General features: G+C 40.0%; 1 protein-coding gene across 1 annotated transcript; it reads right to left on the bottom strand.

Moving 5' to 3' along the window:
* Positions 1–24,528: 24,528 nt before the first annotated feature.
* LOC147610253 (uncharacterized) lies at positions 24,529–25,140 on the bottom strand. The gene is made up of 2 exons (XM_086786247.1): positions 25,057–25,140; positions 24,529–24,867 (listed from the first exon to the last, which is right to left on the bottom strand). The coding sequence occupies exons 1-2, from the start codon at positions 25,138–25,140 to the stop codon at positions 24,529–24,531; spliced, it is 423 nt and encodes a 140-aa protein (XP_086642373.1).
* Between the last annotated feature and the right edge of the window lie 525 nt (positions 25,141–25,665).

Genomic DNA, 25,665 nt, shown 5'->3' with positions numbered 1-25,665 from the left:
CCAATGTAACCTGCCCCAATAAAGTAAAACCACCTCTGAGCCACCGATGATGTAGGCCAAGTGGTAGATGTATGAGTGAGCACTTTAGTCAAGGTCGCGGGCACTTATAGTAGCCTTGGACACATTGAGAGAGAGAGTGTCAAGGACTATGGAGTTTAGGGACTTGAGGCACTGGTCGCGGGCTATCAAGTAAGAGGGAAACTTGATACAGGGTCCAGGTGTGTTAGGATTATTCACTTGAGGGGAGGTGTTGAAATATACAAGTGAAAAGGGTGTGTGTGGGAACAAGCTCTTGGTTAGAGGCTGTAAAAGATGAGATGTAATTGTGAAAGAACCTGTGAAAAGGTTAGAAGAATCTATTGGGAGAGAATAATGGGTAGCATGAGGGAATTTAGGAGTGTGGAGATATTCTGGGAGATATTCAGGGAAAAGAGAAGAGGTGGAGAGAATCAGGCAAGAGGTGGAGATATTCAGGGAGTAAATCATGGAGAAATCAAGGGGATTTGATGCTTGATGTAAACTCTATAAATTGAGGCATAGCCCTAATGAGAATTTGTTGGTTTTTGAGTATCCATGCCTACATTAATCTATGTGCTAATTTTTCACTAATTACGTCTTAATCACTTGCTAATCACTTTGTTAATTATGTTGATTCTAGTGTTTGATCCACCATAGCTCATCATTCAGCTCAAATTTCAACAAGGTTTAGTTAAAAAGAACTTTTAAAAAAAGGATTAACTCCTAATCATGATTAAAAGGGTAATTATGCTTAAAAATTAGATGAATCCTAGGAAATGTCTCTGATACCAAGTTGATTTTGTAGCAATGTGATGAGCTATGGGTGGATCAAATGCAAAGATCAACATGATTAGCAAGTAATTGATGATTAAGATGAGATTAGTGCACAATTAATCTAATAGCTTAATGGTGGCATGGATACTAAAAAACCATCGATTTCTCATTAGGCAAATGCTTTAATTTGTAGGTCTTACATCCACAATATGCCAAGCATCTAATCCCACTGATTTCTCCTTGATTTGTGCCACCTCCCCTACAATTGGCACCTTTTCCTAGAATCTTTCCACACCCCTATATTCACTTATGCTACCCTTGATTCTCTCATCAATAGATTCTTCTCACCTTTTCATTACTGGGCCACTCAATTACAGAGTCCCTTTTATGATCTCTACCTAAGGGCTTGTTCCCGCACACACCCATTCACTTGCATATTTCAACAGGATGGTGGCCAACTATGGCCAGATGGCTTGAGATGATACTAGAGAAAGTTAACACATAACCAACTAGGCTACATGCATGTGCAGTTGGTTAAATCTCACCTACCAATAAATGAGCCGTAAAATAGATCATGCTTTGGCATGAGCTCTCACACGAGCCTACTTGGGGGAGAGGTGTGGAGGGGGGGGACTTATCCCCCCATCTCATGAGGGAAATTATACTAGGACCTATTTAGCTTTTGTTTCCTAGTCATCTGAGCGATTAATGATTGCGTGCAATCAAAAGCATGTGTAAAATTCTATACTAAGCAACGGTTCTTTTTGGCCTAATATGAGAACTTTGCCCTAGGTTTTCTACACAATTCTCATAGCCCTTGTATTCCAGCATACAGCCTTCACTCTCTATTTGTACCAGTTAGCTATCAAAACTTCTTCCTGAAGCACACAGCTTGGAAGTAACTACAATCTATTATCAACAGTTACGGTAAATATTTTTGTATTCTACATATTCTTTGTGTATCTTTGGTTTGTAAAAGATTTTATTTTCCATTGCCTATAGTTCTTTCAAATTCCAATCATTCAAGTCCTTAAATGGAACACATTATGCATATCTATTCGAGAATTGAGCATTCTAGTTCATGCCATATGCTAGAGCTTCTAGAGTGAATATTAATGGAAAGCTTACTGGGTCAATTGAAATATGTAGGTTTGTTAGGCAAGTTGCCCTTTCAGCCCCCCTTTTTGTATGCCATTGCTACTCATCCCCTCTTCTGCTATCTAGAGCACTTAGTTATGCAAGGGGAGCTTTTACTAGTCTAACTCTACAACATAAAAATATTGTTGGGTTGGGATTTGTTGATGATACATTCATGTTTCTAAATTCTCGTAATGCAAACATCCATAAATGTCTTAAATAACTAAATCTTTACTCTGTGGGCAGCTGGCCTGTACTTGAATCTAATCAAATCTACTATGATTGATTTGTTTGCAGCTCATTTTGATGCCCTCATATGGTTTGGCACTAGATTGCACAAGGGACATGTCTTTAGGCATTTGGGATATCCTATTGGGGTGCAGGTTTAAAATATTTAATTATTTTCTTGGGTGATCATGACCAATTTATAGGAAAATTACTTATTGAAAATCTGACGAATGGCCATTGCATGTGAGGTTAAGGAGAATTTAGAAATTCTAATTGCTTATGTGTTGTATATCATCCCTCTCATGGATTGGAAGAAAACTCACCTCCAAAAATTTAACTCAATGCTGTTGAAGTTCTTTCGGGGGAAACATGGGAGTAGGCCCTTTTCTTTGATCAGTTGGTCATCTATTGCTCAGCCAAAACACTATGGGGGGTTGGGTATTCTGAATTTAAAGATTTATATAAATTCAAGAAGGGGAGCTCTTGTATATAAAATGTTTGATTCTATGGCCTTGTGGTGCCTTTTGCTTGTGGGCTTTTTTGCATGCTACTAATGCTTACTTTCAAGGTTCTTCAGCTTTTGATGACTTGACTAAAGTCTTCTCTCATGATCCACTGAAAACTAGTTGTCCAAATTCTCAAATGTTATTATGCTCTTGGAAACATTAGTGATCTTTGTTGATTTAGAATGGCAAAATTAGATACACTTGTAACTCTTTAGTAGAGAAGAATGTGCATTGGAGTTTCTTGTTTAGAACTCCACCTACTTATGTGCTTAAAACAAAGAGTAAATATTTCCATAATAAAGACTGGCCCTTGCATAGATCACACACACATCAAATTTTTTATCTCAACCATGTCTCGGATCCAACTTCTAGCCCTTGATCATCACTCTGTCGTCTCGTCAGACATCTTTAACGTAGCCAAAACTGATTTAGCGTTCATACAAAACACACAACAACATCCAGTACTACAAACAAAAAAGTGCCTAGGTTTTCGCAGCTAGACACAGCGACCACAGTAACATTTTTTCGCTGCACAGCAGCAAAAATACGCTACCGAGGAGCAAAATTTTACTACTCACTAGTGAAGCTAGCAGTGAAATTTCACTACTTTTAGTAGGACTGGCGAAACTGTCACTCCTTCCTAAATTGCCCGCCGAGTGGTGTCAATACCTACCTACTTACCTATTGCTGCACATGTAGAGCTATGCCTACAACGCGAGTTTTCCTCCCACCTCTACTCATCCCTCAAGCCTCTTCAATAAATCAAGTCTCCCTCTCCAAGGTAAGCTCTCTTCTTGCATTCTTCCCTCTTTCATACTTTTATGTGTTCTTCCAAGTTTTCATGGAAAGATTGGAAATAGGGCTTAGGTAAGCTTCTCTCACTTCCCCTCTCTCCTTTTCTCCCTTCCCCTCCCTTTCCTCTTCCTTTCCCTAACCTTAGCCTAATGCATAGAGCTTTAATAAAGAGCTTTGATGGAGAGCTCTCCAGCTCTCCATCAAAGCTTTTTATTAAGCATTCTATACATTATGCATAGGTTTAGGCTTAACATAAACTAGCTAATCCATTCACTTATGCTTTAAGAGTAGTGTTTAGGGCACTCACTTCTTTTTTCTCTTGTTCTTGTTTCTTACTAATATGTTAATGAAGACTAATGCATTTTATTTATTATGGTTCTTTTTTGTAGGCATATTCAAGTGAGCAAGGTTTTGGATATAGCCTTATGCTTGCATACTACTTATGCTGCATAGGCCTTATGCCGTATGCATATGGCTTATGAAAAGGCCTTATGCATACGGCTTACGCATAGCCCTCTTATGCATAATGAACTATTGTTTTGATTCTATATGATAATCTTTTGTAGATTTATTCAAGCGAATGACCTCTAAGGGCATAGGCCACGAAACCCTTTCATATACGGATTCGGCTAGTAGAGGTGAGACCCCTTTTATTATGCTTCCTCTATTTGTGTTTTTGCACCCTTGGGTGCCGGGGATTAGGTTTAAGGTTTAGGTATGCATACTGCATATCGCCTATGCATAAGGCCTATGCATAGGCCGTATGCATAAGCCGTATGACTTATGCAAAGGCCTTATGCATACGGCATACGGCATACGGCTTACCCATAGGCCTTATGCATAGGCCCTATGCATACAGCATACAACTTATGCATAGCCGTATGCATACAGCTTATGCATACGACCTATGCATAGGCCGTATGTATACGGCATACAGCCTATGCATAGGCCCTATGCATACAACCTATGCATCAACTGTATGCATACGGCCTATGTCGTGTCAATACGGCTTATGCATACAGCCTATATGCATGTATGCACATAGGCAGTGTGCATAGTCTGTATGCATATAGCCTTTACATACGGCTTATGCATAGTCTGTATGCATATAGCCTTTACATACGGCTTATGCATACGACCTATGCATAGAGATATGGGGTAGTGTTATATACCATCTAGAATGTTGCTTATGTCACGTTAGGAGCGGTTATCCGCCAGTAGGTGGGGAGGGGGAGCCCGCGATCCTTCTCACTATCCGCAAGTAGGTGGTTACAGTGGGGAGGGGGAGCCCTCGATCTTCTCACTATCCTTCTCTTGGCAGAAGAGGAGTTTCCTTTGTCTTCTTTAATAGTGGGGATCCAGCTTTTGATGACTAAAGTCTTCTCTCATGATCCACTGAAAACTAGTTGTCCAAATTCTCAAATGTTATTATGCTCTTGGAAACATTAGTGATGTTTGTTGATTTGGAATGGCAAAATTAGATACACTTGTAACTCTTTAGTAGAGAAGAATGTGCATTGGAGTTTTTTGTTTAGAACTCCACCTACTTATGTGCTTAAAACAAAGAGTAAATATTTCCATAATAAAGACTAGCCCTTGCATAGATCACACACACATCAAATTTTTTATCTCAACCATGTCTCGAATCCAACTTCTAGCCCTTGATCATCACTCTGTCGTCTCGTAAGACATCTTTAACGTAGCCAAAACTGATTTAGCGTTCATACAAAACACACAACAACATCCAGTACTACAAACAAAAAAGTACCTAGGTTTTCGCAGCTAGACACAACGACCACAGTAGCATTTTTTCGCTGCACAGCAGCAAAAATACGCTACCGAGGAGCAAAATTTTACTACTCACTAGTGAAGCTAGCAGTGAAATTTCACTACTTTTAGCACTGACTGGCAAAACTGTCAATCCTGCCTAAATTGCCCGCCGAGTGGTGTCAATACCTACCTACTTACCTATTGCTGCACATGTAGAGCTACACCTACAACGCGAGTTTTCCTCCCACCTCTACTCATCCCTCAAGCCTCTTCAATAAATCAAGTCTCCCTCTCCAAGGTAAGCTCTCTTCTTGCGTTCTTCCCTCTTTCATACTTTTATGTGTTCTTCCAAGCTTTCATGGAAAGCTTGGAAATAGGGCTTAGGTAAGCTTCTCTCACTTCCCCTCTCTCCTTTTCTCCCTTCCCCTCTCTTTCCTCTTCCTTTCCCTAACCTTAGCCTAATGCATAGAGCTTTAATAAAGAGCTTTGACGGAGAGATCTCCATCAAAGCTTTCTATTAAGCATTCTATACATTATGCATAGGTTTAGGCTTAACATAAACTAGCTAATCCATTCACTTATGCATTAAGAGTAGTGTTTAGGGCACTCACTTCTTTTTTCTCTTGTTCTTGTTTCTTACTAATATGTTAATGAAGACTAATGCGTTTTATTTATTATGGTTCTTTTTTGTAGGCATATTCAAGTGAGCAAGGTTTTGGATATAGCCTTATGCTTGCATACTACTTATGCTACATAGGCCTTATGCCGTATGCATATGGCTTATGAAAAGGCCTTATGCATACGGCTTACGCATAGCCCTCTTATGCATAATGAACTATTGTTTTGATTCTATATGATATTCTTTTGTAGATCTATTCAAGCGAATGACCTCTAAGGGCATAGGCCACGAAACCCTTTCATATATGGATTCGGCTAGTAGAGGTGAGACCCCTTTTATTATGCTTCCTCTATTCGTGTTTTTGCACCCTTGGGTGCCGAGGATTAGGTTTAGGGTTTAGGTATGCATACCGCATATCGCCTATGCATAAGGCCTATGCATAGGCCGTATGCATAAGCCGTATGACTTATGCAAAGGCCTTATGCATACGGCATACGGCATACGGCTTACCCATAGGCCTTATGCATAGGCCCTATGCATACAGCATACAACTTATGCATAGGCCCTATGCATACAGCATACAACTTATGCATAGCCGTATGCATACAGCTTATGCATACGGCCTATGAATAGGCCGTATGTATACGGCATACAGCCTATGCATAGGCCCTATGCATACAACCTATGCATCAACTGTATGCATACGGCCTATGTCGTGTCAATACGGCTTATGCATACAGCCTATATGCATGTATGCACATAGACAGTGTGCATAGTCTGTATGCATATAGCCTTTACATACGGCTTATGCATAGTCTGTATGCATATAGCCTTTACATACGGCTTATGCATACGACCTATGCATAGAGATATGGGGTAGTGTTATATACCATCTAGAATGTTCTTATGTCACGTTAGGAGCGGTTATCCGCCAGTAGGTGGGGAGGGGGAGCCCGCGATCCTTCTCACTATCCGCAAGTAGGTGGTTACAGTGGGGAGGGGGAGCCCTCGATCTTCTCACTATCCTTCTCTTGGCAGAAGAGGAGTTTCCTTTGTCTTCTTTAATAGTGGGGAGCATGTGGAAAGTCCTTAAAAGCTATCATCCGAAAGGGGCACTCTCCACCCTGCTTGTCTCAGTAGTATTGTAGGAGGTTGTTAACGATGTTCTAATATCACAGGTTGTATTTTTTGTCACAGCTTGTGTTGTTGTTTTCTCTTGGTTGGCTTAACATATGCGAGGTAAGTGGCCTTATTCATTCAACCTCATGTTTATTACACCCTTGGGTTCCAGGTTTAGGAAATGGACTTATGCATAGAAATATGGGGCATTGTTATATGCCATCTAGAATGCTGCTTATGTCAGGTTAGGAGTGGTTATCCGAGTAGGTGGTTATAGTGAAGGGGGAGCCCTCGACCTTCTCACTATCCTTCTCTTGCAAAAGAGGAGTTGCCTTTGGCCCTAATAGTGGGGTGCGTGTGGAGAGTCCTCAGAAACTATCATCTGAAACGGGCAATGTCCACCGTGCTTGTCTAAGCAGTATTATAGGATGTCTTAAAAATGTTCTAATATCACATGTTGTATTCTTTGTGGGGGCAGACTACCCCACTTACCCAGTCGACGTCGTGGTGGGAACAGTCTACCCCAGTTGCTCAAACGGACTAGACCATGCCTTTGATAGAGGCATGGGGCCGACATCACGGTATGGGTGTGATAAGCCTACACCACCTTCCTCTACTAAAGCCACCCCCGCTCCTTCACGTCGGTCTTCACCACCATGACGATGAAGTAGCAAGGATTCTGCGGGGGATACTAGACGTGCTAGCGACGGAGAGTCGACTACTTTTGCTTTGGCAAAAGTAGCACTAGGTATTCCGATGCGTAAGGGGGCTCATCATCTACACATTATAAGCCAGCCCCCACCACAAGACCCATTCCACTATTTGATATCCACGCCTCCTACCATACACCGTGGATGCAGATGGTGCCCTCATGATGGATGCACGAGGTAAGCATGTCATGAATCGTATGCATGTACTTGCAAACCTGGAGTTTGTGAACTCCTTCAAAAAATGGAAAGCACAAGATGAACTTTCTAAGCAATATGTTATCAGTGTGCTTAAGTCGGAGTTCCCCCATGCCACATGTGGAGTCTGTGCTTCTCCGAGGAGTGGATGAAGTGGCGCATCCAGCTTTTGCTCTCTAATAGTAGAGCAAATATGAAGAGAGCAGTGAAAAATAATTTGGAGAATCCTAGCATGTGTACGACCGAGTAGTGGGGGCATGCATGCAGTTTCGTGAGAAAGCACCCAGGTGCTTCTCAACAACAAGCGAGCAGAGATTTCATCCCGACTAAAGAAGCGAGGGGCTTCGCACTTTGGCTCCAGCGTGAAATCCTCCTTTCTTGCTCGTTTTGTAAGTATTATTTCTTCTCTCCTTTCATTTGATTTTGTACTATATTGTTTTCTTGAAATAATTGTATATTTTCTTAATTATTTTTTGTAGAGGGAGGTTGTTGGGCATGACCCAACAAAGGAGGAATATGACTATGGGTATAAAACCCCCGTCCGCAATTGTGGGCGTGGATGCGTACGCAAGGTGTATGCTTGGATGAGTCCGTTTTGTTGGGCATGACCCAACAAAGGAGGAATATGACTATGGGTATAAAACCCCCATCCGCAATTGTGGGCGTGGATGCGTACGCAAGGTGTATGCTTGGATGAGTCCGTTTTGGGGAATCAAGCTGATGAGGTAATGTGTTGCCTAAACTTATCTCTTTTCTACATCTAGTTGTATTTCCATTCTTTCCTTTCCGTACGCTTGATGGCATATATGCAGGATGAAGGGGAAGAAGAGGAGGATCCAGATTATTAGCGTGAAGCAAGTGAAGAGGACGAGGAATCGGATGATGAAGATCACTCAGAATCTGATGAGGATTCCAGTTAGACACCCACCTCTTCATACCTCTTTTGTAAAAACTTTATGTATATATGGCCAAAGGCCTAACAATTTCTGAAATATAATAACTTTTTGGGATCAATTGCATTCTCCACAATGTATGTGTTTCTTATATTTGTGTTTGTGTTTCTTGTATTTGTATTTGTGTATTCTCCACAATCTGAATCGGAATCTATGACTCTGTTTAAATTATATAAAGAAAGAGCTGGGGGGCAGACTCAAGAGTCCTGTGCAGACTCCCCATTCTGCCCCAGCTCTTTTTTTGCTATGCAGAATGTTCGCTGCTCAACAGCAAAATATCATTACTCAGCACCATTATTTTTGCTGCAAAGCAACGAACCCTGCAGCGAAAATCGCAGAGTTTCTAGCAGAGCGAAAATGGCCCGCCACCTACCTGCACTTCTAATTATAAAAACACTGTTATTTTTGCTGCTAGACCCTCATTCTGTTGTAGTGGGAGGGAGATGTACAACCCTATCACCCATAATGGCCAGGACAGTTTTTTCAGAGTATCATCTAGGATAGTTGTCATTGTGCTTCATCATAAGGCTTGATGTGCAACTCCTTAGTACCTTTCAATAAAGTACCGAATTCTTCATATTGGAGAAACTTGAATGTAGGAGGTAATCTTGATTTTTTTATTTTATGCTCATATTTAAAATAGACAAATTTTGATTTGTAGTTCAAAATAGCATACTAAGAAAAGAGAAATTTTTTTGCTCTTTTCAAATTTTTCCTTTTTCAGTCTTTTTTTTATCATATATGGTGTTTTATAGCATCAACCTCTTCTACAATTAATCGGCCTCTTGGGCACAAAATGACTTCAAAGCCTTACCAACATTACACATACTCGATTAACTCACATGCTATAATTAGTATTTACAATATTTTCCCCTTCAAAACATTGGTCTATCTCACTTGAAGGAGCTTTCTCTAGAGGCATACCTAGGAAGATTATACTCCAAGATTCATCGGTTTATAATTTTTATAATAGGTAAAATGCATGGCCAATCAAAAATTACACCTCAAGCTAATGAAGCCCTAAAGTTGCAAGTGACATCACTCAATTCCTAGCTATTTGGCATGAGAGAGAGAGAGAGGGAGGGAGGGAGAGAGAGAGAGAGAGAGAGAGAGAGAGAGAGAGAGAGAGAGAGAGAGAGAGAGAGAGAGAGAGAGAGAGAGAGAGAGAGAGAGATGACCTTGTACTACTCAAGTAAACTATGCCTCATCTTCTACTCCTGGTTCCATGATGTTATATGTCTATCTTAAAATAGACATGGCTTTTGATTTGTAGTCTAAAATAGCATCATACCATAAAAATAGAAACTAGAAAAATCTATGTTCACACTTGTTCATTTATAAGTAAAAATCTAAAGAAAATATGAGAATCTGTATTCACACTTTTGGTTTATAAAGAAATAATACACTAGTGTTTTTACTCTTTATAAAGAGAATCCGTTATATACACATCCCGATTCATGGTGTTTGCTAAATAAATGTACAACCCATAATGACACTGAACATTGTAAAAATTGATAAACACCAAATCAAGAATTTCATTACATACTTCAAAGAGAGGATAATGTAAGGGGCATCAATGAGAGCATTAACCTTACTTAGAAGACTATTCCATCAAATCCCCAATAGCGATGCCAAATGTAAAATGAAGTGCACAACAAAGTCTTATCATCTTAGCCTACTAAAAAAACACTACAACAAGGAAGATAATCATGACTCGCCTTGTTCTAGAGCATCTTCCAGGACAAGAAGTAAAGTGTGTGTGTGAGAGAGAGAGAGGGAGAAAGGGGGGGGAGAGTTTGTCCTTTTCTGATGGAACTCTACTTTTGGTATAGGATATGCCTCTTATTTTTCTACCTCTTCATTGATTCTTACGTGCCTCTAATCATTCAAGTCCTTTAATGGAACTTGTTATGCATATCTAGTAGCAACTATTTGAGAATTGAGTATTCTAGATCATGCCATCTGCTAGAAATAATGTAAACATTGTATACTCACTATGACTCATATTTATTATATTCTCCATTGCAACCTTAAACACTCACTCAAGGTTTGGACACTAGATAAATACAAACACTCAGTCCCAAGTGTTTACGATGCTCTATGATGATAGAAACTAATAGGGGTTCTTCAACAGTGGCCCAAAACATTTGGCCACAAATTATACTTCACTAACTCCATATTTTCACTACATACTTCAAAGGGAGGATGACGCAATGGGAATCAACCTTACTTAGAAGGAAGTTCATCAAAACCCTTGGGGAGTTCACTCTATGTAAACCCTATATATCCCGTGCATTCAAGGCATATTTTTAAAATCCCTTGTTTGTGAATACTGTATGACTAAATAACACCCTTTTTCTATACAAATCTGTAACTTTTTTCCAAAATTCATGTTATGGCACGCCTTTATAAATATATTTGTGTAAAAAATATGGCTTAGAAATGTCCTTCTGCTAAACTCATGTCATAGTCACATTTTTTTGATGTGACCCACCCGAGTCAGATCCCTCATAGCAATGGCAAATGTTAAATGAAGTGCACATAACTAATATTATTATAGACAATGTTGGTCTATGTAGAAACCTAGCAAGGATTACAAATCCTCATGTTCTTAACCTACTAGACAAAAACACTAAACTAAGGAAGGTCAATCATGACTCTTTCATTACTCGCCTTTTTTTTCAGCATATTTTAATGTAGAGAAAAATGGTCTATGACATGTATTATTATATATATAAGAAATAACACAAAACCAATGTGTATATGAAAACATCCACCAACTCAACATGCTCCTAAAGACGAGAGTGCTACAAGAAGTAAAGTGTATGTGTGTGTCTGTTAGTCATAGAGAGAGACAGGGGGGAAGATTGTCGTTTTCTACACATCTCTAATTTTGGTATAGGATATACCTTCTATTCTTCTTCCTTTTGATTGATTCTTACATGCCTCAGATCAACCCCTCCTAGTATTGTCATGAGGTACTGATTATTAATGAAAATGTTTTTGGTAATTATATTAGATATGAATGCTCCACCCTTAGGCAACTACGTAGGTACCGACTAACTCTACTCTATAACCCGTCGTATATGAGGAAATATCATTTATGAATAGCATGGTTGCTTGGTAATTCTCATTTTAAACATCGAATGGTGGCCAACTATGGCTAGATGGCTAGAGATGATTCTGGAGAAAGTTAGCACATAACCAGCTAGGCTACATGCATGTGCATTAGGTTAAATATCACCTAACAATAAAGGAGCCATAAGAATAGACCTTTCTTTGGCATGAGATCTCACACTAGCCTACTTGTGGGAGGTGCGGATGGGGGGCTGGACTCCCCTTCATGGGGGTCTAGGAGGGGACTTATTCCCCCATCTCATGAGGGCCATTATACCAAGACCTATTTAGCTTTTGCTGCTCAATCATCTGAGCGACTGGTGGTCAATTAATGATTGCGTGCAATTAAAAACATGTGTAAAAAGCTATACTAAACAATGATGCTTTTTGGCCTATATATGAGTACTTTGCTCTAGGTTTTCTACACAATTCTCATATCCCTTGTATTCCAGCTTAGAACCTTTGCTCACTATTTTTTCCAGTCAGTTATCAAAGCTTCTTCCTGAAGCACCCGGCTGGGAAGCAAATGCTATCGATTTATAAGCACTTACAAAAATATAAATCATTTTTTACTTTACATATTCTCTATGTATCTTTAGTTTGTTAAAGATTCTATTTTCCACTACCCGTAGTTCTTGCAAATTCCAATCATTCAAGTCCTTAGATGGAACACATTATGCATAGCTAGCAGTAGGTATTCAAGAATTGAGCATTCTAGTTCATGCCATATGCTAGAGCTTCTAGAGTGAATCTTAATGGAAATCTTACTGGTTCAATTGAAATATGCAGGTTTGCTAGGTAGGTTGCCCTCTCAGCCCCCATTTTGTTTTTGTCATTACTACTCATCCCCTCTTCTGCTATCTAGAGCACTTAGCTATGCAAGGGGAGGTTATTGGTCTGACTATGCAGCATAAAATATTGCTGGGTTGGGATTTGCTAATGATACATTCATGTTTCTTAAATGCTCTTAATGCAAACATCCAGAAATGTCTAAATTTATACTCTCTGGGGGGCAGCTGGCCTTTGATTAAATCTAAATAAATCTACTATGTAGCTCATTTTGATGCCCTCATATGGTTTGGCACTAGATTGCACAAGGGACATGTCTTTACGCATTTCGGATATCCTTTTGCGTTGCAGGTTTCAAATATGCAATTAATTTCTTAGGTGATCATGACTAATTTAGAGGAAAATTGCTTATTGGAAATTTGATGAATGGCCATTGCATGTGAGGTTAAGGAGAATTCAGGCAATTCTAATTCCTTATGTGTTGTATTTCCTCCCCCTCTTGGATTGGAAGAAAACTCACCTCCAAAAATTTAACTCAATGCTCTTGAAGTCCTTTTGGGGGGAACATGGGAGGAGGCCCTTTGCTTTGATCAGTTGGTCATCTATTGCTCAACCCAAAACACTATGGGGGGTCAGGTACTCTGAATTTAAAGATTTATATAAATGCAAGAAGGGGCACTCTTATTTGAATTATTTTTATTAGAGAAACTTGAATGCAATAGGTAATATTAATTTTTAGTTTTATGCTCATCTTTAAAATAGACATAAATTTTGATCTGTAGTATAGAATAGCATACTAAGAAAAGACAAATGTGACAATTTTCTTGCTCTTTTCAAAATTTTCCTTTTTTTCCACTTTTTATCAATCGATGGCATTTTATAACATCACCCTCTTCTACAATTCATCGGTATCTTGGGCATAATTATGGCTTTAAGGTCTTATCAACACTACACGTACTTGACTAACTCTCATACTATAATTCGTGTTTATGATTTTTCCCCATTCACAACATTCATCTATCTCACTTGGAAGAGCTTTCTCTAGAGGCATACCTAAGAAGCCTATATTCTAGGATTCATCAGTTCATGATTTTTAAATTTTAAGAGATTTTCTATTTTATATAATAGATACCTTTGTAAGGGAGTTTACAGGGATCATTGTTCTTTCCAAGTTCTTTAATTAATCTCTCTCTCTCTCTCTCTCTCTCTCTCTCTCTCTCTCTCTCTCTCTCTCTCTTCTCCCCTACATGCCAAATAGCTAGGAATCGAGTGAAATCAATTGCAGCTTTAGGGCTTCATTGGCTTGGACTATCATTTTTTACTAACCATGCATTTTACCTATTATAATTTCAAGAGAGAGAGAGAGAGAGAGAGAGAGAGAGAGAGAGAGAGAGAGAGAGAGAGAGAGAGAGAGAAACTTGTACTCAAGTAAACTATGCCTTATCTTCTACTCTTGGTTTCATGTTCTATGTCTATTTGGTGCATTAATGGAGGGGGAATAAAGGACCTTACCCAAAGATACAACTATTGAACTTTACTTATAGCCTAAAGAAGTGAGGGAAGATCAAATAATTCTAGCATTATGCAAAAGTTCCTTCTTAATTAGCCTCATATGCTACCATGGAAACAAAAGCACCACTTGCAATTGGTTATTTAACAGAACAATACGAGTTGAAACAATTTTATCCCTATACTTAGGCACGTGGAATAGAACTTCAAAAAGCCCTCTACTTACATAAAAAAATCATATCCATGAGATCATACTTAGAACCCCCATTAATAGCACCTACAATATCCCTAATGGCATGGAGTCTTCCTACAAAATAGAGAACAAACTCTCTGTTTTAAAAAATGCTCCTGTGGCTCCAAGATATTTGGGGACACTACAACACGTCGGGGGAACAGCAGCATTTCATTGTTCCACGGTGAAATTTCGCTAAGTAGCATCTCTAACAGTGAAATTTTTCTGCTATACTGAGATTTTGCTACTTAACAGAGAGGATAGGAGGGCAGCAAAATTATGCTGCCATTTTTGCGTACAAGAAATTCTAGAGAGTTATTGGATGTTGAATTCTGAAAGTACATATCACATGCACATAGAAAATGATATATAGTTTTAAAAAATCATCCATTGAAACCGTTGGAGCCATGTTTCGAGAGAAAAAAAAAGATAGTTGAAAAATTTTGAGAAGTGAAACAATGTCAAGACCTTGAATCTATCCCATCTTGTAATAAATCCATATGTGTTGCTTTATCAATGTCTATATCTAATGGAAGCTCAATGAAAATACGAGGTTCTATATCAATATCACTATCATGATCCAATGAAGCATTGTCTCATGAGATTGATAGGTGATTGATCATCTTCTTCCGATTGATATTCCTCATGCTCTTCATTGGCCCCGTCCAAAATGTTTTCTTCATTGCCTTCTTCCAATGAGCCGATTTGAGGTAGTACTTGCACCTCATCCATAGATTTGACCTCCACATCTTGATCTTAAAAGATATGTTTTGAACAAGGGGAAACTTGTATAATATACCACCACTTTGGATCAATTCGATCAATGTGAAACACAACCTAATATCCCAGAGCAAAGGGGTTACACTTTTATTATACTGCATCAAGATTTAATTTGGGATTGGTTGGGTTACTAACCTATTGCCAATGTTGAGGTAGTACGAAGGTATCTTTCTCATCATTCCAAAACGTGGTGGAATCAATTTGGAAGAACCCATTTGGATGTTTCTTCTTGTTTGCTTGAGCACCTCTATATATCACCTTGAACCATTTGACATCAAAGATGAATAGACTAAATGCTCCAAATCCAACCTCAAGAATATCCTAAATAGTTCCACAATACTCGAGATTGTCCTCTATGGCATTGGTATCATGTCTACTGACTTAACTTTCTTGCACAAAAGTTGCCATCACACCACTATCAAATGTGTTTCTTTTAGAATCCACATGCTCCATGCAAAAGTGCCTTCCCTCTGACCATATTGCATTATATAGTATGTACTAACATTAAACAAAAGCATGATATTTAGTATAGTGCATTAAACAAGGTATATACATGAGACAGAGATAAAGAATGTACTTGAGGGTCACATCCTCTTGCATACTCATTCTCTTCTCTTGTGATCATCTCTCCATTTTGGGATGCCTTCGATATTGCCATACAAAGCCATTCTATATTGAACACATTTGGTAGAGGTTCCAAGCTCGGCAAGAATGGCAAGCTTTTATTTGCTCTTCTGAAAGCTCTTCTCTCATCCTTTTGTCTATTGATTGCATCCTTGTATCTCCCAATCCATTTCTCCATGATGGGCTATTTAGAACTCAAAATGTATTCACCTTGTGGCATAATGCTTTATCCAATCCTCATTGCTATCCTTTTCGGTGAGGCACATTAGTGATTGGTCGGTCATCCTCCTCATTGCTCCATAATCGTGGCATGGAATGATCTATGCGAGATAGATGTTTTGAGATATACACAAGAGACTCTTGCATCAACCATCCCTCCGCCATGCTTGCTTCTGGCCTTCACTACAAGAGAATGAGAACATAGACGCGCAAGCTAGAGAGAGATGGAAGTGAGACAGGGGCCATGGGTGAATTTGCAATATTGTGGGGTTTACACGTCTATGCTAGCAGCTATAGGCGCAGCTACACTAGCGTCTATAGACGCGTCTAGAAGCGCATCTACATGTATAGACACGCTTTTAGATGCTTCTATAGATGCGCTGAGAGATGCGAATATAGACGCTCTGTTAAAAAGTTTCGAATAATCCCGCCCTCATCGACGCCACAACTATTTGCGCTTCCCTTCCCTCTGCTGCTCCCTATACTATACCTCTTCCTCATGATGGTTGCACCTCACCCTTTGTCCTCTCCTCACAAAGTCTCCTCTCCCAAGGTCGATTCCTCACAAGGTAATCTGTATCCCACTTGTCTCTCCCACCTCTTCATATATTCATGGTTTTTGAATGGTATGTTTAGAATTAGGGTTTTTGATTGGTATTCTCTTCACTCTGTCTTTCTCTTAAGCTTCTTATGTTTAAAATTTTTGAATGGTATTCTCTTCTCTATCGCTCTCTCTCTCTCTCTCTATTTCTCTCTCTCTTATGCATAAGCCTAAGAGGCTTATGCATAAGAGGCCTCTTATGCATAAGCCTCTTATTATGCATAAGAGGCTTATATACTTAAACCTCCTTATGCATAAGGCTTAAAACTCCTTGTGTATCCATGCTATTCACACTTTTAGGGTTTTGTATTACTAATTCTTTTCTCAACTTTTTGTTTATGATCTCTACCTAAGGGCTTGTTCCCGCACACACCCATTCACTTGCATATTTCAACAGGATGGTGGCCAACTATGGCCAGATGGCTTGAGATGATACTAGAGAAAGTTAGCACATAACCAACTAGGCTACATGCATGTGCAGTTGGTAAAATCTCACCTACCAATAAATGAGCCATAAAATAGCATTAGGAACTCAATGGAGTCTTTTTGGGCCCTTTAATTTGCCATGAGGTTATGAAAACGTTTAACTTTTTGACAAATAGGAGCCCGCCATGTAAGCGAAAACCAATGGTTTGTAAGAGAGGTGTAAGAGTGGTCAAAGGGTGCACTTTTTTCCCCAAAAAGGGGAGGGGGCAATTTTACAATTTTCGGACCTCCATAACTTCTACATACAAGCTCCGATTTGAGCGGAGATTACAGATCCGTGATCTACGCATCAAGATCTTTCCATAGATATGTTACATGATATGGTTTTATCCGCTAGATTTTAAATTCCATTTTCCCCCCAAAATTCAAATTCGAATAAAGTAGCCGTTTTGAGGCTTCAAATTAGAAAACATTTCTTCTTAAGAGAAAAGGTTTGACTCCCTTAAACTGCCAAATAAAAGGGCCCAAGAAGACTCCATTGAGTTCCTAATGATCCTGCTTTGGCATGAGCTCTCACACCAGCCTACTTGGGGGAGAGGTGCGGAGGGGGGGGGACTTATCCCCCCCCCTCATGAGATGGGGGGACTTATCCCCCCATCTCATGAGGGAAATTATACTAGGACCTATTTAGCTTTTGTTTCCTAGTCATCTGAGCGATTAATGATTGCATGCAATCAAAAGCATGTGTAAAATTCTATACTAAGCAACGGTTCTTTTTGGCCTATATATGAGAACTTTGCCCTAGGTTTTCTACACAATTCTCATAGCCCTTATATTCCAGCATACAGCCTTCACTCTCTATTTATACCAGTTAGCTATCGAAACTTCTTCCTGAAGCACACAGCTCGGAAGCAACTACAATCTATTATCAACACTTACGGTAAATATTTTTGTATTCTACATATTCTTTGTGTATCTTTGGTTTGTAAAAGATTCTATTTTCCATTGCCTATAGTTCTTGCAAATTCCAATCATTCAAGTCCTTAAATGGAACACATTATGCATATTCTTTGTGTATCTTTGGTTTGTAAGAGATTCTATTTTCCATTGCCTATAGTTCTTGCAAATTCCAATCATTCAAGTCCTTAAATGGAACACATTATGCATATCTATTCGAGAATTGAGCATTCTAGTTCATGCCATATGCTAGAGCTTCTAGAGTGAATCTTAATGGAAAGCTTACTGGGTCAATTGAAATATGTAGGTTTGTTAGGCAAGTTGCCCTCTCAGCCCCCCTTTCAATATGCCATTGCTACTCATCCCCTCTTCTGCTATCTAGAGCACCTAGTTATGCAGGGGGAGCTTTTACTAGTCTAACTCTACAACATAAAAATATTGTTGGGTTGGGATTTGTTGATGATACATTCATGTTTCTAAATTCTCGTAATGCAAACATCCATAAATGTCTTAAATAACTAAATCTTTACTCTGTGGGCAGCTGGCCTGTACTTGAATCTAATCAAATCTACTATGATTGATTTGTTTGCAGCTCATTTTGATGCCCTCATATGGTTTGGCACTAGATTGCACAAGGGACATGTCTTTAGGCATTTGGGATATCCTATTGGGGTGCAGGTTTCAAATATTTAATTATTTTCTTGGGTGATCATGACCAATTTATAGGAAAATTATTTATTGGAAATCTGACGAATGGCCATTGCATGTGAGGTTAAGGAGAATTTAGAAAATTCTAATTGCTTATGTGTTGTATTTCCTCCCTCTCGTGGATTGGAAGAAAACTCACCTCCAAAAACTTAACTCAATGCTGTTGAAGTTCTTTTGGGGGAAACATAGGAGTAGGCCCTTTTTTTTGATCAGTTGGTCATCTATTACTCAGCCAAAACACTATGGGGGGTTGGGTATGCTGAATTTAAAGATTTATATAAATTCAAGAAGGGGAGCTCTTGTACATAAAATGTTTGATTCTATGGCCTTGTGGTGCCTTTTGCTTATGGGCTTTTTTGCATGCTACTAATGTTTACTTTCAAGGTTCTTCGGCTTTTGATGACTTGACTAAAGTCTTCTCTCATGATCCACTGAAAACTAGTTGTCCAAATTACTCTTTAGTAGAGAAGAATGTGCATTGGAGTTTTTTGTTTAGAACTCCACCTACTTATGTGCTTAAAACAAAGAGTAAATATTTCCATAATAAAGGAATCAATACTCTAGAGAAGATGATGGAATCTAAGGGGGAATTTTGTTCATTTCTTGCAGTGAGTAGACAATACAAGTTGGGACTTGGCTTTAGGATTGTATGGCATTAGCTCTGCCCTTGGACATTAAAGCTTCAAGTACCTTACCCTACAAACTTAGCTTACAAGGGTTTAAAGTTTGGTGCCCTCTTGAAACTAATTCTATTAGGTGGGAGGCTAAAACCTCCAATTTGAATGCACTTCTTAAGCAACCTCCACTTTGAATGCACTTCTTAAACAGCCAGTACTTATGTTTGTTTGATGTAATATAGGGTGGCAACTCTCCACAACTCATACTTGGTGGATGAAGACTATCAGTGGTGGCATCTAGAATTAGCCTGAAGTTTAAGATGTTGCTATGGAGGATCATGTCTGCTTCTCTACTAGTGGGTAGTGCCCTCAGTGCTAGGGGATTTCCCTGTGGTTGTAGATGCTCCGATGTAATCACAGAGAGATTCTCAAGCACACCTTTTGGTATTGTGCATCACTTAGCAATTGGTGGGCATAGCTTCCTAACCTCCTTTATAGTATATATGGCCTTAGAGTCACCAACATTTCTATTACTTTTGGCACTTTTTGCACTCCTTCAATGACCTTAGTTTAACCCTACACTCCATCAGATGCTGGATGCTTTGGTTCATATGGACTATGAGAGGGACCAAGCAGTCTTTTAGCATAAGCATCTCAAAACCTTTTGGGAAACTTTATCAACTTGCAAATCATCCCTATAGTAGCAGCTCTCCCCACATTGTAGACATTGTGTTGCATCTTTATTAACCCCTCTTAATAGCATGCAATCATTGGGACATGCATGTATTTTTTGTGTAATCCATACCTAGCATAGAGAGCATTTTATGAAACCCCTCTCATGAGTTCGGTAATAGATTTTGAGGGGGAATAATCTTCTTGAGAATCCTACAACATAGGTTAAGAAATCATATGTCAAAATATTAGCAAGGAGAGTATATAGAACATGAAATATTTTCAATAGAATGAGGCGGTCTTACCGAAGAAGACTTGTGACACTTGCATCACTCCATCCATAAGTTGTTTACAAGTTCAATAGCTCCAAGTTTGCTCGCAGTGTGGAGTATGAACATCCCTCATATAAAAAGGTGTGCTTTCCTCTCTATGCAAGGTTTCCTTCTCTCGTGACATTGGAGCTTGCTCACTATCATCTATGACCTCCCGTTCAAAGAAGTCATTCACCATATCATCCATGATGAGATTCTCTTCCTCCTCATGTGGCAATGAGTGAGGCTCCTCATTCATTTGTTGTTGGGGAAGATGAGTCTTAGCCATGCTTTCCGCATGAATCCTTGCCACCTTCCGCACTCTACCCGCCGATGTCAACGAATGGTGTGGCATGTTACCTAGAACTCTCCTATGGTTCTTCTCTATGTCATCTTCCGCACTTGGCCGTGCCACTACCTCATGAGTGAAGACCATATGTTCGGACATGCTCATTTGTTATACAACATTGTTGTATATACTGGCCCTTGCATAGATCACACACACATCAAATTTTTTATCTCAACCATGTCTCGGATCCAACTTCTAGCCCTTGATCACCACTCTATCATCGTCAGACATCTTTAACGTAGCCAAAACTGATTTAGGGTTCATACAAAACACACAACAACATCCAGTACCACAAACAAAAAATTACCTAGCTTTTCGCAGCAGCTAGACACAGCGACCACATTAGCATTTTTTCACTGCACAGCAGCAAAAATACGCTATCGAGGAGCAAAATTTTACTACTCACCCCAGTGAAGCTAGCAGTGAAATTTCACTACTTTTAGCAGTGACTGGCGAAACTGTCACTCCTGCCTAAATTGCCCGCCGACAAGTGTCAATACCTACCTACTTACCTATTGCTGCACATGTAGAGCTACGCCTGCAGCGCGAGTTTTCCTCCCACCTCTACTCATCCCTCAAGCCTCTTCAATAAATCAAGTCTCCCTCTCCAAGGTAATCTCTCTTCTTGCGTTCTTCCCTCTTTCATGCTTTTATGTGTTCTTCCAAGCTTTCATGGAAAGCTTGGAAATAGGGTTTAGGTAAGCTTCTCTCACTTCCCCTCTCTCCTTTTCTCCCTTCCCCTCTCTTTCCTCTTCCTTTCCCTAACCTTAGCCTAATGTATAGAGCTTTAATAAAGAGCTTTGATGGAGAGCTCTCCAGCTCTCCATCAAAGCTTTCTATTAAGCATTCTATACATTATGCATAGGTTTAGGCTTAACATAAACTAGCTAATCCATTCACTTTTGCATTAAGAGTAGTGTTTAGGGCACTCACTTCTTTTTTCTCTTGTTCTTGTTTCGTACTAATATGTTAATGAAGACTAATGCATTTTATTTACTATGGTTCTTTTTTGTAGGCATATTCAAGTGAGCAAGGTTTTGGATATAGTCGTATGCTTGCATACTGCTTATGCATAGGCCTTATGCCGAATGCATATGGCTTATGCAAAGGCCTTATGCATACGGCTTACGCATAGTCCTCTTATGCATAATGAACTATTTTTTTGATTCTATATGATAATCTTTTATAGATCTATTCAAGCGAATGACCTCTAAGGGCATAGGCCACGCATCCCTTTCATATATGGATTCGGCTAGTAGAGGTGAGACCTCTTTTATTATGCTTCCTCTATTTGTGTTTTTGCACCCTTGGGTGCCGGGGATTAGGTTTAGGGTTTAGGTATGCATACCGCATATTGCCTATGCATAAGGCCTATGCATAGGCCGTATGCATAAGCCATATGACTTATGCATAGGCCTCATGCATATGGCAAACGGCATACGGCTTACGCATAGGCCTTATGCATAGGCCCTATGCATACAGCATACAACTTATGCATAGGTTGTATGCCGTATGCATACAGCTTATGCATACGGCCTATGCATAGGCCGTATGTATACGGCATATAGCCTATGCATAGGCCCTATGCATACAACCTATGCATCAACCGTATGCATACAGCCTATGTCGTGTCAATACGGCTTATGCATACAGCCTATATGCATGTATGCACATAGGCCATGTGCATAGTCTGTATGCATATAGCCTTTACATACGGCTTATGCATACGACCTATGCATAGAGATATGGGGTAGTGTTATATACCATCTAGAATAATGCTTATGTCAGGTTAGGAGCAGTTATCCTCCAGTAGGTGGGGAGGGGGAGCCCTCGATCCTTCTCACTATCCGCAAGTAGGTGGTTACAGTGGGGAGGAAGATTTATATAAATGCAAGAAGGGGCACTCTTATACATAAAATGCTTGATTCTGTGGCCTTATGGTGCCTTTGCTTGTGGGTTATTTTGCATGCTACTAATGTTTACTTTCATCGTTCTGGGGCTCTTGATGACTAAAGTCTTCTCTCATGATCCACTGAAAATGGGTTTTCCAACTTCTCAAATGTTATTATGCTCTTGGAAACATTGCTGCTCTCTGTTGATTTAGAATGGCAGAATTAGATACACTTGTAACTATTTAGCAGAGAAGAATGTGTATTGGAGTTTTTGTTCAAAAATCCACCTGCCTATGTGCTTAAAACAAAGAGTAAATATTTCCATAAGAAAGGAATCAATACTCTAGGGCAGCTGATGGACTCTAAGGGGGAATTTGGCTCATTTCTTTTGCAGTGAGACTTGGCTTTAGGATTTCCTAGCATCAGCTCTGCATTTGGACATTCAAGCTTCAAGTACCTCACACTACAAACTTAGCTAACAAGGGTTTAAAGATTGGTGCCCTCTGGAAACTGCTTCTAATTGGTGGGAGGCTAAAACCTCCACTTTGAACGCACTTCTTAAACAACCACTTCATTTGATGTAATGCAGGGTGGCAACTCTCCAAAAACTGATACTTGGTGGATGAAGACTATCAGTGGCATCTGGGAATAAGCCTAAAGTTTAAGATGTTTCTATGAAGGCTCATGTCTACTTCTCTACTAGTGGGTAGTGCCCTCGGTGCTAGGGGATTTCCCTGTGGTTGTAGATGCTACAGATGTAATCACAGAGAGACTCTCAAGCACACCTTCTGGTATTGTGCATCACTTAGCAACTGGTGTGCATAGCTTCTTGACCGCATTTATAGGATAGAGTCACCAACCTTTTTATCACTCTTGGCACTTTTCGAACTCCTTCTGATGACCTTAGTTTAACCCTACACTCCATCAGATGCTAGATGCTTTGGTTCATATGGACTATGAGGAACCAAGCAGTCTTTGAGCATAAGCTCTTGTACCCCTCTGAACTCCCCTGGCACCTTATTAAAATCAAGATCCTACGGGACTGTCATGCCCTTGACAGTCTTGAGCTTAGATCCTCCATAATCAGGATTGTCCATAGGTTATGACATACTTAATATGATGTATATGAGTAAGTCAAATTTAATTTATTTATTTTTCAAAAAAGAGAAGAGATGTGAACATTGTATTCTCATTGTGACTAATATTACATTGTCCATTGTCCATTGTGACATTGAACGCCCGGACGACACAAGATAAATACAAACACTTGTGGCCACAAGTGTTTACAATGCTCTTTGACAACAATAGAAATTGATAAGGGGTCTTCACCATATGCCTAAAACATTTGGCCACAAATTATACTGGTCTTTCATTAATGATATGGCATGATGGCTAGAATTAAAGTTGTATTTGTTGCGAATTGATAGGCTTTTTAACAATACCTTTTATTGTACTTTGTCGACCCACCCCTTTTAGTCATCCTTTAATGTGATCACCATATAAACTAACCGAGATTAAACAAGAGGTTTTTGGCTATTCCAAACAATCAAAGTACTTATTTGGGCCACAAAGAAACGGGTGACTTTTTAAGGACTGCATTTGAGTGAAGCAACATGCACAACGTACATCGATAGTCACTGCACGAGAATTGATGTGAAGCTTACACGCGGCCTCATGTCCAAGCAATTCCAAACCATCAAAGTACTTAAGTGAGTAAGTCCAAAGAGAACAAGGGGCACGAAGCATACAATGAGGAGACCTTGAAAAGAGAGAGAGAGAGAGAGAGAGAGAGAGAGAGGCGAGCTTGCAAATAATCTGTGAGTTTCAGATTAGGAAAATTCTCAAAAAAACGCCCGTCTAACTCTCTACTAACAAAAAGTGGGGGACTCGGCTCAATATGGTCAGCAGACCCAGTCGAGCTCGCTGTGGTTGTTCATGACGCAGTCGTTGAGGTCGACGGAGGAATGGACGGGCTGGTGGTTTCCGTTGGCGCAGGTGGCGGAGAGAACGGTGCCGTTGAGGAGGATGTCGTGGCAGGAGTGCGAGAACTCGCAGTTGGCGGTGGCGATGTCGAGGAAGCCGAAGCATTCCTTGCAGCGTAGCACGCCGTTGTCGTTAATGATCTTCTCGTTCAGGTACAGTTGCGATGTGTTGGGCGGGTCGCCGCAAGTGGCCTCCAGGTGCGGCCCGCTGTCGTCTAGCAGCTGGATGTCCTTGCAGGAGAGGCTGAAGTTTCCTCCCTGAAACACACACTGCACAGTACACAGAGCACAATATCGACATCCACACCTCTCTCTCTCTCTCTCTCTCTCTCTCTCTCTTTCCAAACGCAAACGCACGTCGGCATCCATACTAAACGCACATCGGCACACCTCTCTCTCTCTCTCTCTCTCTCTCTCTCTCTCTCTCTCTCTCTCTCGTGAACTTACCTCTCTGTCGGCAAACGCCACGCTCTGCAGGTGAACCACCGCCACGAGTAGGAGCAGCACCTTCACCGCCATATTCTTCTGCATCCTGGCCTGACTTATGAGTATAACACAGAAATAGCTAAGGCTCTCAATTGCACACAACCACAGAGCTAGCGCTAAGGCTCTCAATCGCTCTCTTGCTCTTGCTCTTGCGTATTTATACTTTTTCTGCCCGTCTCGCGACCCGACCGACCCACGAAGGGACGTCAACATCCAACTCTTCATGTGGAAGCCCAAAACTTGTGTGTCTTTTTGGGCTTCACGATGGCGGGCATGCACCGCATTGTGTAACCCTCATGATAGTTCGAAATTGAAGGTAGAAGGAGCAAATGTCGCCGCGTAAGCAGCACTAATATGTTCAAGTTCGGCACGATAAGATTTGCTTATCCAAATTACCAGCAGTTATATAGAGTATAAAAAATGGAGAATTTCATTCGGGAAGGGATAATACAAATGCAAGTGAGCATACAAGCACACATGCATGTATACACACACACTAAGTATTGATGCACATAGCATTATCTTATGCATTCCTAAAGCACAAGTGCATGAGATGGCCATAGTATATGA

This window comes from Cibotium barometz, chromosome 49 (genome assembly GCF_041138505.1).
Source record: "Cibotium barometz isolate CiBa-2024 chromosome 49, ASM4113850v1, whole genome shotgun sequence".
In the NCBI taxonomy this organism is placed as follows: domain Eukaryota; kingdom Viridiplantae; phylum Streptophyta; class Polypodiopsida; order Cyatheales; family Cibotiaceae; genus Cibotium; species Cibotium barometz.
Note: the sequence above shows the minus strand (reverse complement) of the source record. Positions and strands in the feature narration are given on the sequence as shown.

Excerpts from the sequence above, each read along its gene's own strand:
- LOC147610253 (XM_086786247.1), bottom strand. The coding sequence starts at position 25,140 with ATGCAGAAGAATATGGCGGTGAAGGTGCTGCTCCTACTCGTGGCGGTG. Across the intron at positions 24,868-25,056 it reads TGGCGTTTGCCGACAGAGAG|GGAGGAAACTTCAGCCTCTC; the intron begins GTAAGTTCACGA and ends TGTGTGTTTCAG.